The following is a 14,740-nucleotide window of genomic DNA, read 5'->3' as shown; positions in this document are numbered from 1 at the left end:
TGGAGAAAAACATTCAGCTCTGCTGACAGGGCTGGAGAATATAACAGAAGTAAAAACATATTGCTGAAACAAATTTGTAGAGACCTGCACACATAAGTCTTCTCCATAAACGAGAATTATGCTGGAGGCTTCATCTTTAGTGGAGAGCACAGAATCTGCCTCAGGTACCTTCCCTGGATAAGCAAACTGGACATGTTGGCCAGAGGTCTCAGGCACCTTTCCCATAAGTAGGGATATAGGAAGGGTGATAACGCCGGACCAGGATGCCCACCCGTGTACCTTGTGGTTAGGCAGGATGGTAGGGTCCCACGTGAGATGGGTTGGATCCTCAGCTCCCTTCAGATCTAAGTATCCCACCCGTCCCAGTGGAGTAATCCAGGTCAGATTCTAGTGGTTTGCCCTTGCCAGTTTATGTATCCTGTGGTGTCAGCATAGTCATACTTTATCCATTGGGCGTCAGGCATGGGAGCAGGCTGTCAGGTGTACTCTTGGTAATTCGGATAGTACCCACTGCCAGTGGCATTGTTCCTAGCCGGGAGTATGGAGCAAGTGTCCCAGTAGGGACTTCATTCATCAATCTTATTGCTTGGGGAAGCACCCAAATCTACCTGGCCAATGTTTCTCTACCCATTAGAGTACATGTTTGTGCCTTAAGAATTCCGTTCTTCCTCTCCAGTAAACCTGCAGCTTGTGGATTGTAGGGCAGGTGAAAATGCCACTGTACATCCCTATTGCTTGCCCACTCCTGAACCTTGTGTCCTTCAAAATGTGCCCTTCTGTCACTGTCGATTGAGCAGGGGTACCCAAGCATGACACTGAGCTTCTCTAATCCTTTTATGTTGGCAGCTTGATTGGATCTCTGGCTCAGGAATGCCTGTGTGAGGCCCATAACAGTATCCACGTGTAACCAATCCGTTGCCGCCAAGTTGATTCCGACTTATAGTGACCCTATAGGACAGAGTAGAACTGCACCATAGGGCTTCCAAGGCTATAATCTTTATGAAAAGAGACTGCCACTCTTTCTCGCATGGAGAGGCTGGTTGGGTTTTAAATGCCAACTTTTTGGTTAGCAGCCGAGTGCTTAACAACTGTTCCACCAGGGCTCCTTATCCATGCATGCAAGAGCATACTTAGAGCTTTCACTGAGGGACATAGCACCTACGTAGTCAGTTTGCCATCGTGTACAGGCAAAGGGCTGCAATGGATATCCTCTTATTCTGCTGGTAAGCAGCGAGTTCTCTTCTGTGAACAGATGGGACGTGCCGCAGTCGTGCTTAGAATATCACTGTATTTAAGAGACAACTCAGCTTCTTTAGCTATTCTCCATCCAGTCTGGGCCCCTCTGCATCCACTCGTATGCACCCATTTTGCCAAGTCAGTGGCAGCCGAGGTAGCGATGTTTCTTACCTTATCCGAACATCTGCTTCTTGATTGCGTGGGACGAGGTCTGGCAGTGGGCTGGGACATGGTAAACAGTAAGACAGGCACCTGGGTCTTGTAATATATTCCAGACATCCTGCCACATTTCTTGTCCCCACAGGGGCATTCCTAGAATAGTCCTCCCCTCTTTCTGCCACTGTCTCAGACAACATTAGGCCTTTCATCACTGCCCAGCTGTCTGTTTACGTGGTGAATGGCCAGGGCACAAGAGTTATGACCATGCACACAACTCTGAGTTCCACCCACTGGGTGCTTTTGTGAGTCCTTGCTTCTATCCACATGGTGCCTGTTGAGGGGTAGACGGCCACCGTGGTCCACGTGGAGGGGCTGCCTTACCTAGAAACATCAGTATACCCTGCAGCATCTTTTATGGGGCCCACTCCCTCCTGTACTGTGGAAGGTGGGGTCGTGGGTGGTACGGTAGGAGTTTCTACAGGATCTTGGTAAGTGACCAGGTCTAATAACTGCCATGTCTCCATTGCTGGAGGGATAGAGGAAAGGATACTCCAATGTTGCAAATAAGCATGCCACTTTATCAAAGTTGGGGTTTGGGCAGAAGCTGAGTGGGGCTCTGGAATTGGCTCTCTTTTAAGGCAGAATTGATGAATCCCCTTGGTGGGCCACAATTACGCCACCACACAGTCTCCTCGGTGGAAGTTATAAGACCATGGCTGGAAAGGCCACACACAAAAGTAGTTAATCGCACTGCAGCATCTTTCTGGTATTCTCTGCTTTCAGCCAAGATCCATCTGACATCAGCAGTGATATCCCTTGTTCCGTGACCTATTCTGAATCTCGGTTGAATTTCTGGCAGTTCCCTATCAATGTACTGCTGCAAACGTTTTTTAATTATCTTCAGCAAATTTTACTTGAGTGTGCCGTTAATGACATTGTTCGATAATTTCCACGTTCTGTGGGATCACCTTTCTTTGGAATAGGCAAAATATGAATCTTTCCGGTCAATTGGCTAGGTAGCTCTCTTCCAAATTTCTTGCATGGAAGAGTGAGTGCTTCCAGCGTTGCATCCATTTGTTGAAACATCTCAATTGGTATTCCGTCAATTCTTGGGGCCTTGTTTTTTGCCAATGCCTTCAGTGCAGGTTGGACTTCTTCCTTCAGTACCATTGGTTCTTGATCATATTCTGCCTCCTGAAATGGCTGAATGTCGATTAATTCTTTTTGGTACAGTGACTGTGTATTCCCTCCATGTTCTTTTGATGGTTCCTTTGTCGTTGAGTATTTTTCCCGTAGAATCCTTCAGTATTGCATCTTAAGGCTTGAATTTTTTCTTCAGTTCTTACAGCTTGAGAAATGCCCAGCGTGTTCTTCCCCTTCGGTTTTCTAACTCCAGGTCTTTGCACATTTCATTATAATACTTTGTCTTCTCTAGCCACCCTTTGAAATCTTCAGTTCGTTTACTTCCTCATTTCTTGCATCTGCTTTATCTACTGTATGTTCAAGAGCAAGTTTTAGAATCTCTTCTGACATCAATTTTAGTCTTTTCTTTCTTTCCAGTTTTTTTAATGACCTTTTCCTTTCTTCTTGTATGACGTCCTTGATATCATTCCACAACTTGTCTGGTCTTTAGTCATTAGTGTTCAGTGGGTCAAATTTGTTCTTGAGGTGTTCTCCAAATTCAAGTGGGATATACTCACAGTCATATTTTGGCTCTCATGGACTTGTTTTAATTTTCTTCAGCTTAAATGTAATTTTGCATTTGAGCAATTGATGGTCTGTTTCTCATTCGGCCCTTGGCCTTGTTCTGACTTATAATATTGATCTTTTCCATTGTCTCTTTCCACAGAGGTAGTTCTGTGTTTTCCATCCTGTGAGGTGCACACGTATAGTTGCTGTTCATGTTGTTGAAAAAAGGTACTTGCAATAAATAATTTGTTGGTCTTGCAAATTTCTATCATGCTGTCTCCGGCATCATTGCTGTCACCAAGGACATATCTTCCAACTACAGATCCTACTTCTTTGTTTCCAACTGTTGCATTCCAGTCGCCGGTAATCATCAGTGCATCTTGATTGAATGTTTGACCAATTTCAGACTGCAGAAGTTGGTAAAAATTTTCAATTTCCCCGTCTTTGTCTTTAGTGGTTGGTGCGTAAATCAAACAGTAGTCATATTAACTGATGTTCTTTATAGGCGTGTGGATATTTTCCTATCACAGCCTTGTACTTCAGGATAGTTCTTGAAATGTTCTTTTTGACAATGAATGCAACGCCATTCCTCTTCAATTTGTCATTTCTGTCATAGTAGGCTATATTATCATCTGATTCAAAATGGCCAATACCACTGCATTTCAGCTCACTAATGCCCTGGATATTGATTCTATTTCATTTTTTGTGACTGCTAGTTTTGCTAGATTCATATTTTGTACATTCCAGTTTCTGATTATTAATGGATGTTTGCAGCCGATGGTGTAGGGGTCAGAGCTGGGCTGGGCTGGAACTATTGTTCAGGTTTTAGGTCGTTCCATAATCCCAACAGGACAGCATTCAGTTATCTATCAATTTTCTCCTGAGGGATACCTGCCTGGATTAAATCAGTCACATTTGCTTTTTGGTAACTGACACGTCCTCAATGGCAGAAGGCTTTTTCCCAGAACCTGGCTCCTTGGAGTGGGTCACCTTACACACCTGCTGTTTGGACGTGTTCGTCTCCCCAAGGTCTGCTAGAGACTGTTGGTCTGCTACTGGGCTTAACATGGAAATGAGAGCCTATACCAAGCTGGGGGGAGCTCTCTGCAAGATCTTGTTCTTCATCGCAGCTGTAAAGATAGCCTTATCGGGTCGCTCAAACAAGGCCACATAAACAGCTTGTCTCATTCCCAGATCCCTCAGGACCTGGAGGACTTCTGTCCCTTTCCATGGTCCATCATGGCCAGGGAGATCCCCCTCATTAGGCCATGCCTCACGACAGCACTTGATGTTCCAATCATTGAGGGTGGCATGGATGCCCTGTGTACCCCATGCACTGTGTAGGCACTGCCAGAGTGCTGGGTATAATGTTACCAATTTTCTTGGCTTCCTGGCCTGAAATGCCATCCCCACAGAGTCCCACAAGCACACCAGCCAGGCAGGAACGCTCTTCTGGGATTTCTGTTGGAATTTCGCTGTTATATGTAATAACTCAGCAGGGGTGTTCTCTCTCATCACCATGGTCTCTTGTACAGATGTCTGTCCTGCATCCTAGGGTGCCTGCATCTGCTGGTCTTTATATTGCGCTGCATTAAAGGCTGCACTTGGTACACCTCATTGTCCTCTGACTCCACCACCACTACATATCCTCTTCACTTTCATCACTTTCTAACGGATTCCATCGTCTACCATCCCAGTTTGGCTTCTTTACCGAAGCCTGCACCTAAACCCGTGGCAGCCTCTTGCCACTTAGCGTAATGACATGCCAACATCTCTATCTTTTGGTGCTGTTCACCTGATTATCTGCTGGCCCTGAAGCAAGCAGAGTGGTGGAGAGCCTCACATCCTTTTCTAACATCAGTTCTTCCTTGAATTTTCACACTTTCGGTTTTCAGTGCTAGTAAGGCATCGGTGGTCAGCTGAACTGCCAATAGCAACAGCCACTCCAGTGCAGCTGCCATATGCCTGCTTTCCTTCCCGAAGTGGCTGATCATTAAAGTTTCAAACAACTGTTCCAACCTGGCAGGCATTTTCGGGGCATCCCCGTACTCCGGTGGCAGCCTACACTCATCCAGCATACGGGCACACATACGGAAGTGGATGACAAACCTGGAATTCCCCCTGTGGACACCTGTTTTTCCAGACCCATTTCTTCGGTCTGCTTCTGGCTGGCTCACCAATTGTCAGGTGGCAGCACTGGGCAGGGGAGTTCTCTAGGGGAAATCCAAAAGCAGCTGCTGTACACAGAAGGTAGGAACAGACTAAAGAAAGAGGCAGACCACTGCAGGTTGAATAAACAGTCTAAGATTGATTATGGGGAAAACTGCCATACAAGGCGAGGTCCTGGGTGGCAGCAGGAGAGGTAGATCTCTGCACTACTGCTTCAGACTCCAGAGATTATATAGAGGAGGTACACAGGTTTGTCACAAAACCTCCCTTCCTTCAAGTCCAGAATGTCCAGATATTGTCATCTGGATCCTGGTTCCTTCAAGGATGCTGTGTTACTTGAGTCATTGAGTTCATTGGCCTCCTACTCATTTCTGGGAATGGGGTGTTTTCCAGACTGTGGTCAGCTTCCGGCTTGGGGGCACCTCACAGGTCCTGGGTTAGTCATGTCCTCATTTGAGCTTGAAACACCTGGCCTCACTACCTGCTATCTGAAACCTTAGACAAATCACTTAGATTCAGAGGCCCCTGGATAGGGAAAAGACCTGCAGGCTGGGGTCCTCCATAATGCCAAAACAAAAGGAGCTTGGCTCTTGACAGAGTGTTTTATGTTTTTTTAAAAAATTCAGTCTTTCAAAGATAAACAAACTAATAAAAATATGGTCATGTGCCACGTAACGTTGGTTTGGGCAACGTCTGACCTCATATATGTCTGTGGTCCCATAAGGCTTTAATAAAGTTCAGAATTCCTCAACAGAGAATATGACGTAGCAAGCGAAACGGCTTCCCACACATAACACGTGTATCTCATGACAAAGTGATTGCACTGCCAATATCCCATATAGCTTTCTAAGTATGTAGTATGGGTTTGCACAGCATCCAAGTTGTAAATAACATTATGTTTCACAGAACTTATTGTGGATGTTAAGCGACGCATGACTATACTATAACTGTGTCTGAAGTAAAAGTAATGGTCTCTGCTCTGTCTTTCACAGTCCTACCCACTCATGTAATCACTGTTAAGAATTTGGTCTGCACCTGTTGGTAATCGCTATGACATATAATTTTGACAACCCAAAAATATATGTGTGAGTATATATGTATGTATATACATACATATATGTGTACAGGTATGTATGTGTGAGCATATATGTGTATAGGTATGATATGTATATGTGAGTATGTGTGTGTATATATTTAATATGTGTATGTGAGTATATACTTGTGTATATATGTGTGTGTATATTTAATAGGTATGTGGGAGTATATATGTGTGTATATGTTTGTGTGTATATATATAACATGTATATATGAGTATATACGTGTGTGTATATATATGTGTGTATATATTCAATATGTATATGTGAGTATATGTTGTTGTTAGGGGCCGTTGAGTCCGTTTCGACTCATAGCAATCCTATATGCACAACTGCCCGGTCCTGAGCCATCCTCACAATCATTGTTATGCTTGAGCTCATTGCTGCAGCCACTGTGTCAGTCCACCTCATTGAGGGTCTTCGTCTTTTCTGCTGACCCTGTACTCTGCCAGTTATGATGTCCTTCTCCAGGGACTGATCCCTCCTGACAACACGTCCAAAGTATGTAAGACACAGTCTCGCCATCCTTGCTTCCAAGGACCATTCTTGTTGTACTTCTTCTAAGACAGATTTTTTCGTTATTTTGGCAGTCCATGGTATATTCAATATTCTTCACCAGTACCACAGTTCGAAGGCATCAATTCTTCTCTAGTCTTCCTTATTCATTGTCCAGCTTTCACATGCATATGACGCGATTGAAAATACCATGGCTTGGGTCAGGTGCATCTTAGTCTTCAAGGTGACATCTTTGCTCTTCAGCACTTTAAAGATGTCCTTTGCAGCAGATTTACCCAATGCAATGCGTCTTTTGATTTCCTGACTGCTGCTTCCATAGCTGTTGATTGTGGATCCAAGTAAAATGAAATCCTCGACAAGTTCAGTCTTTTCTCCGTTTATCATGATGTTGCTCATTGGTCCAGTTGTGAGGATTTTTGTTTTCTTTATGTTGAGGTACAATACATACTGAAGACTGTAGTCTTTGATCTTCATTAGTAAGTGCTTCAAGTCCTCTTCACTTTCAGCAAGCAAGGTTGTGTCATCTGCATAACGCAGGTTGTGAATGAGTCTTCCTCCAATCCTGATGCCCCGTTCCTCTTCATGTAGTCCAGCTTCTCGTATTATGTGCTCAGCATACAGATTGAATAGGTATGGTGAAAGAATACAACTCTGACGCACATCTTTCCTGACTTTAAACCAATCAGTATCCCATTGTTCTGTCCGAATAACTGCCTCTTGATCCATGTAAAGTTTCTTCATGAGCACAATTAAGTGTTCTGGAATTCTCATTCTTTGCAATGTTGTCCATAATTTGTTATGATACACACAGTCGAATGCCTTTGCATAGTCAGTAAAACACAGGTAAACATCTTTCTCGTATTCTCTGCTTTCAGCCAGGATCCACGTCCTTTTCTGAAACTGGCCTGAATTTCTGGCAGTTCCCTGTCATTATACTGCTGCAGCTGTTTTTGAATGATCTTCAGCAAAATTTTGCTTGAATGTGATATTAATGATATTGTTCTATAATTTCCACATTCAGTTGGATCACCTTTTTTGGGAATAGTCATACATATGGATCTCTTCCAGTCAGTTGGCCAGGAAGCTGTCTTCCATATTTCTTGGCATAGACGAGTGAGCACCTCCAGCGCTGCATCTGTTTGTTGAAACATCTCAATTGATATTCCATCAGTTCCTGGAACCTTGTTTTTCGCCAATGCCTTCAGAGCAGCTTGGACTTCTCCTTTCAGTACCATCGGTTCCTGATCATATGCCATCTCTTGAAATGGTTGAACATCGACTAATTTTTTTGGTGTAATGACTTTGTGTATTCCTTCCATCTTTTTTTGATGCTTCCTGTGTCGTTTAATATTTTCCCCGTGGAATCCTTCACTATTGCAACTCGAGGCTTGAATTTTTTCTCCAGTTCTTTGAGCTTGAGAAACGCCGAGCGTGTTCTTCCCTTTTGGTTTTCCATCTCCAGCTCTTTACATCTGTCATAAATTATAATACTTTACTTTGTCTTCTCAAGCCGCCCTTTGAAATCTTCTGTTCAGTTCTTTTACTTCATCAATTCCTCCTTTTGCTTTAGCTGCCTGATGCTCAAGAGCAAGTTTCAGAGTCTCCTCTGACATCCATCTTGGTCTTTTCTTTATTTCCTGTCTTTTCAGTGACCTCTTGCTTTCTTCACGGTTGATGTCCTTGATGTCATTCCACAACTCAGCTGGTCTTCAGTCACTAGTGTTCAGTGCGTCAAATCTGTTCTTCATATGGTCTCTAAATTCAGGTGGGTTGTACTCAAGGTCATATTTTGGCTCTTATGGACTTGCTTTGATTTTCTTCAGTTTCAGCTCGAACTTGCATATGACCAATGGATGGTCTGTTCCACAGTTGGCCCCGGCCTTGTTCTGACTGATGATATTGAGCCTTTCCATCGTCTCTTTCCACAGATGTAGTCAATTTGATTTCTGTGTGTTCCATCTGGTGAAGTCCATACGTAAAGTCGCCGTTTATGTTGGTAAAAGAGGGTATTTGCGATGAAGAAGTCGTTTGTCTTGCAAAATTCTATCATTCGATCTTCAGCATTGTTTCTATCACCAATGCCATATTTCCCAACTACTGATCCTTCTTTTTTGTTTCCAACTTTGGCATTCCAATCGCCAGTAATTAGCAATGCATCTTGATTGCATGTTTGATCACTTTCAGACTGCAGCAGCTGATAAAAATCTTCTATTTCTTCATCTTTGGCCCTAGTGGTTGGTGTGTAAATTTGAATAATAGTCGTATTAACTGGTCTTCCTTGTAGGCATATGGATATTATCCTGTCGCTGACAGCGTTGTACTTCAGGATAGATCTTGAAACATTCTTTTTGGCGATGCATGCAACACCGTTCCTCTTCAAGTTGTCACTGCCAGCATAGTAGACTATATGATTGTCCAATTCAAAATGGCCAATACCAGTCCATTTCAGCTCACTAATGCCTCGGGTATCAATGTTTACGCGTTCCATTTCATTTTTGACGATTTCCAGTTTTCCTAGATTCATACTTCGTACATTCCAGGTTCTGATAATTAATGGATGTTTGCAGCTGTTTCTTCTCATTTTGAGTTGTGCCACATCAGCAAATGAAGGTCCCGAAAGCTTTACTCCATCCACGTCATTAAGGTCGACCCTACTTTGAGGAGACAGCTGTTCCCCAGTCATCTTTTGAGTGCCTTCCAACCTGGGGGGCTCATCTTCCACCACTATATCAGACAATGTTCCGCTGCTATTCATAATGTTTTCACTGGCTAGTGCTTTTCAGAAGTAGACTGCTGGGTCCTTCTTCCTAGTCTGTCTGAGTCTGGAAGCTCAGCTGAAACCTGTCCTCCATGGGTGACCCTGCTGGTATCTGAATACCGGTGGCATAGCTCCCAGCATCACAGCAACACACAAGCCCCCACAGTACGACAAACCGATAGATACGTGGGGGATGAGTATATACATATGTATATAATGTGTGTATGTATTTATTATGTGTATGTGAGTATATACATGTGTATATATGTGTGTATATATTTAATATGTATATGAGTATATACGTTTATATATGTGTTTGTATATATTTAATATGTACATGTGAGTATATACATGTATGTATATATTTAATATGTATATGTCAGTATATATGTGTGTATATATTTAATATGTATGTGTAAGTATATACATAAGTATATATGTAAGTATATATTTAATATGTTTATGTGAGCATATACGTGTGTATATATTTAGGCGTATGTGTATGTATATATTTAGGCGTATGTGTATGTATATGCATATATGTGTGTATATGCATATATATATATTTATATAATAAAGCACTTGGGGGCACAGTTATGGATACTTCTTAGATATAACCAAACACCTTGTGGGGTTGATTTTCTGGGTTTGAAGGATTGTGACCGTAGTCTTGTGGGACATCTCGGTCAGCTGGTGTAATATAGTTCGTAAAGTTGTGTACTACATCCTAGTTTGGGCACTACATCCTGGAGTAGTATCTGGGGTCTTAAAAGCTTGCAGGTGGCCATCTAAGATACATCTGTTGGTCTCTACTCATCTAGAGCAAAAGAGAAAGAAGGAAACCAAAGACTCAAAGAAGAAACTAGTCTATAGGACAAATAGTCTACACAAGCTACAGCCTTATTTACCCTGAGACCAGAACTAGATGGTGGCTGGCTACCACTACCAGCTGCTCTAAGCATGGCTACAGTAGATGGACCCTGATAGAATGGGAGAAAAATGGTGGAACAGAACCTCAAATTCCTAAAACAAAACAAAACCAGACTTCTGAACTAGTTGAGACTGGAGGACTCCCCACGACTATTGCCACGAGGTACGCTTTACACCTTGAACTGAAACTAACCCCTGAAGTCATCTTGTAGCTAGGTAACAAATTGGCACAAAAAATAATGAATATCACCCATAAATACTGTACTCCTTTTTAAAAAATCACCTGTATCAGACCAAACAGTCAGCAGTTACTTTAAAACAAAGATGAGAATGTAAGGGGCAGGGAAACTAGATTAATGGAAACGAAACAACCAGAATGGAAATAATGAGAATGTTCACTCATTGTGAAGAACATAACCACTGTCACTGAAAATTTGTGTAGAAATTGTTGAATGGAAACCTAAATGGCTGTGTAAACCTTTACTGAAAACTCAAAAAAATACTATAAAAAAAAAAAAGAATTTGCCCTGTATCCTGCTTTTATTATATAAGCATGTGTATACAGAGAGGTGCTTGGTGCTTAGATTGTATTACTTTCTTTAATTTTTTTTACTGTAAGATCACATTGCTCATACTTCCCTTTTTCACTTACTATATTGTGGACATTCTTTCATGTCAATTCATGTGGGCTTATTTTGTTCTTTTAATAACTAGTATTATATAACATGGTTGTATCATAATTTATTCAGCCATTGATGAACATGCAGGTTTCATTTTTTTCTTCTTTTGCTCTTGTATACAATACTTGTACATGTGTTCTTATGTCTTAGAGCATTTGTTCTGTTGGGTAAATTTCTGTAACTGGGGTTTCTGGTCAGCTTCGTGAGCATTTTAGATTGCAATAAATACTGCCAGGTTATGTTCTGAAAAATTTGTAGCAATTTATAGGCCCACCAAAAGTATACAGAAGTACCAGTTTTAGCACATCCCTGACACCGTGGGTCACAGTCAGTCCTTTTTTTTTGGTCCAGTCTGATAGGCAAAATGTTATTTTACGTTTTCATTCCCCTGATTATGTTTGAATTTGAGCATTTTTGAATATGCGCTTATTGGCCATTTTCTTTTTCTCTTCTGTTCACAGTCTTTCCATTTTGGAGGGAAGGAAGGCTGGTTTGTGGGGCCTTTTCGTATCAGTTTGTAGGCTTTTTTATATGGGAGGGATAACAACAATAATAAAATAGCTGATTTGTAAGATTCCTGATGGTGCCCCGTGCCCTGTAGAACTCATTTACCCCTCACAGCCACCCCACGAGGCAGGGATTAGTACCATCATCACCATTTTCCCCGTGCCCTGTAGAACTCATTTACCCCTCACAGCCACCCCACGAGGCAGGGATTAGTACCATCATCTCCATTTTCCCCGTGCCCTGTGGAACTCATTTACCCCTCACAGCCACCCCACGAGGCAGGGATTAGTACCATCATCTCCATTTTTCCCGTGCCCTGTAGAACTCATTTACTCCTCACAGCCACCCCACGAGGCAGGGATTAGTACCATCATCACCATTTTCCCTGTGCCCTGTGGGACTCATTTACTCCTCATAGCCACCCCACGAGGCAGGGATTAGTACCATCATCTCCATTTTCCAGCTAAAGAAACTGGAAGATTAAGCAGCTTGCTCAGTCACTGGTGCCAAAGTTGGTACTAGTGATAGTCTTTAGGCTGTCTAAGCCGCAGAAATCACCTGAGGGGAAAAAAGAAGGCATACCAAGATATCATGACTGAGAGAGAGATGGATGACCACAACTGAAGGGGAGCCTAACGGAGGGGGTTCTGGGAAGTCAGGGACAGCAGTCAGCACATACACCCTCCAATGCACTGTCTTAACACATCGTAGTCTAGTGGCTCCCGACTCTCTCTCTCTATCCAGTCTCCAAAATCCCAGGAGATAACGTGAAGTTGACTGGCCAGGGTCAGTTGTTTTCATCTGGACCAGTGGCCTGTGCCTGGGTATAGGCCTTGGCCAGGGCTGGTACCTGGTGGCACTGCCAGGTGTACCCCACAGAGGAGAGCTGCTGTCAGCAGGGCAGCCACCGTACATGTAACATGATCTATGTGTTCACTTACATCTACAAGCCTCAATTTGCTTATCTGTAAAGCTGGGCTCCCGTGAAAATTGACTGAGATAATGCACGTGAAAGTTGTAGACCATGGGCAGTCTGCAGCGGTGCGAAGCCCAGACTTACTGGGATGTGCTCAGCGTGTGTCTAGCCTCCCTATCCTGCCCACGTCCTCCCCACTCCTATATAAGCGCCCTTCAGTTGACCGTAGGTAACCACTTGGAGTGCTTCAAACACAGCATGCCATTGTCTGTGCAGTGCCTTTGTTCCTTCCCTGCCCTGAGTCCTGCTGGTGAAGGCTGTTCACCTTTCAGAAGTCTTCCTAGACACTGAGCTAAGTTAGTGCTCCTCGTATATCTAGGGTACTTCTCTGTCCTCCACTGTAAAACACAGGTTTCAGCTGTTTTCCCTGCTCGTCAGTGGATCTGTCAGGGTAGGGGCCACATCCTTTTCATCTGTGTGGTCCCAGCGTGCACTATAGGGCTTGGCCCTTAGTAGGCACAGATGAATGTGTGTTGGTTAAATGAACAAAATAATACATGTTTATGAAATAAATAGATAAGAACATGTTATTACATGACTTGTATCGTTGCCTAGGGAACCGAGATCTGGTCAAGCCCTCTGCAGCCTGCTGCCCTGGTGAACTTGGTGACCTACCCTCGGCTGCAGCTGGTTGTCACTGTGGATGAGCGGGGACTGATCAAAGTGTGGGAAGCAGAGAATGGGCAGGAGTGGGCTTCCTTTTGTCTACCAATGTACTCGTCTGCTCTGGAAGCCTGTGACTGTCTGGATGGCCCCTTCCTAATGGTGAGTGGCACTGGCTCTCAGGAGCCCTTGCAGGACCCGGCGGTCTCCTGAGGTCTGTTTGCACTCTGGTCCATGACCCCTGTGATAGGGAGAGCCTTGAGCCACTGAGTGACTGTGTCTTCTGTTCAGAATTTCCCCTGGCCTCTCCTGGCCTCCACACAGAATTTCACAGCCAGTGTGCATTCACAGTGAGGCCCCCTGTGGATTGCCTGGTGGTCTTGGGTCACACCCCTTACCATCCTGCCTCCTGGCCTTTGCTCACATTCTGTCTCTGCCTGTGGTTTTCTCTCACTCCTGCATTCTTCCCCTTCTTACCCATTTCTCACGTCCAGGTTAAGACCAACTCAGGAAAAACTGAGGCATGCTTGACAAAATGTGAGCATTTGCCCAAGATATGAGCCCTTCAGTCAGTTGCCAGGACATTTAATTTAGTCTGGCTCTTGGGCACTTGAGAGTGGTTGGTGTTTGATCAGGAGAGTACAGTGAAAGGGTGTTTAAGGTGATAAATCTAGGCAGTGGTGCTCAACTGCTGACCAAAAGGTTGGCGGTTTGAAACCACCGGTGGCTCCACAGGAGAAAGATGTGTGACAATCTGCTTCTGTAGAGGTTTACGGCCTAGGAAACCGTATGGGGTCGCTATGAGTCAGAATCAACTCCACCACAGTGGATTTGGTTTTGGCTCTTCGGGGGTGCTTAATTGGAGGTAGTATCATCCACCTGTGGGGGAAGGAGGCCTTTGAGATGTGTGTGGAAACTGGTATTCCCAAATACAAAGATGACAGAAGTCCAGGAGTAGTTTAACATTGAAACTTTACTAACTCTGTAAAAGGGAGCCCTAGTGGTGCAGTGGTTAAGCTCTCGGCTGCTAACCAAAAGATTGGCGGTTCAGATCCACCAGCTGCTCTGTGGGAGAGAGGTGTGGCAGTCTGCTTCTGTAAAGATTATAGCCCTGGAGAAACCCTGAGAGTATGGTCCCCGGACACCCTGTCAGCTCAGTACTGCAGTCACTCCTGAGGTTCACCCTTCAGCCAAAGATTAGATAAGCCCATAAAACAAAATGAGACTAAATGGGCACACCAGTCCAGGGCAATGCCAGGAAGGCAGGAGGGGACAGAAAAGCTGGTAATAGGGAACTCAAGTTCCAGAAGGGGAGAGTGTTGACATGTCTTGGGGTTGGCAAACAATAATTGTTTAATGAGAAGCTAGTTCTGTAAATCTTCATCTAAAGCACAATAAAACACATACCCACAAAAATTACAGC

General features: G+C 43.8%; 1 protein-coding gene across 19 annotated transcripts in view; it reads left to right on the top strand.

The window, feature by feature from the left end:
• Window positions 1-14,740, top strand: part of CDK20 (cyclin dependent kinase 20) — a 96,250-nt gene that overhangs the window by 57,389 nt on the left and 24,121 nt on the right. For 15 of the 19 annotated variants that reach the window (XM_064290988.1, XM_064290981.1, XM_064290986.1 and 12 more), the window contains one exon: window positions 13,270-13,479. In XM_064290988.1, coding sequence (XP_064147058.1) covers window positions 13,270-13,479 — 210 coding nt within the window. Of the gene's footprint in view, window positions 1-6,245; window positions 6,339-10,442; window positions 10,715-13,269; window positions 13,480-14,740 lie in introns of those variants that run through there. The other 4 variants (XR_010322909.1, XR_010322911.1, XM_064290995.1 and 1 more) reach the window with 4 other exon arrangements.

Source organism: Loxodonta africana, chromosome 9 (genome assembly GCF_030014295.1).
Source record: "Loxodonta africana isolate mLoxAfr1 chromosome 9, mLoxAfr1.hap2, whole genome shotgun sequence".
Classification (NCBI taxonomy): Eukaryota; Metazoa; Chordata; class Mammalia; order Proboscidea; family Elephantidae; genus Loxodonta; species Loxodonta africana.
This window is presented reverse-complemented; position numbering and strand designations above follow the sequence as displayed.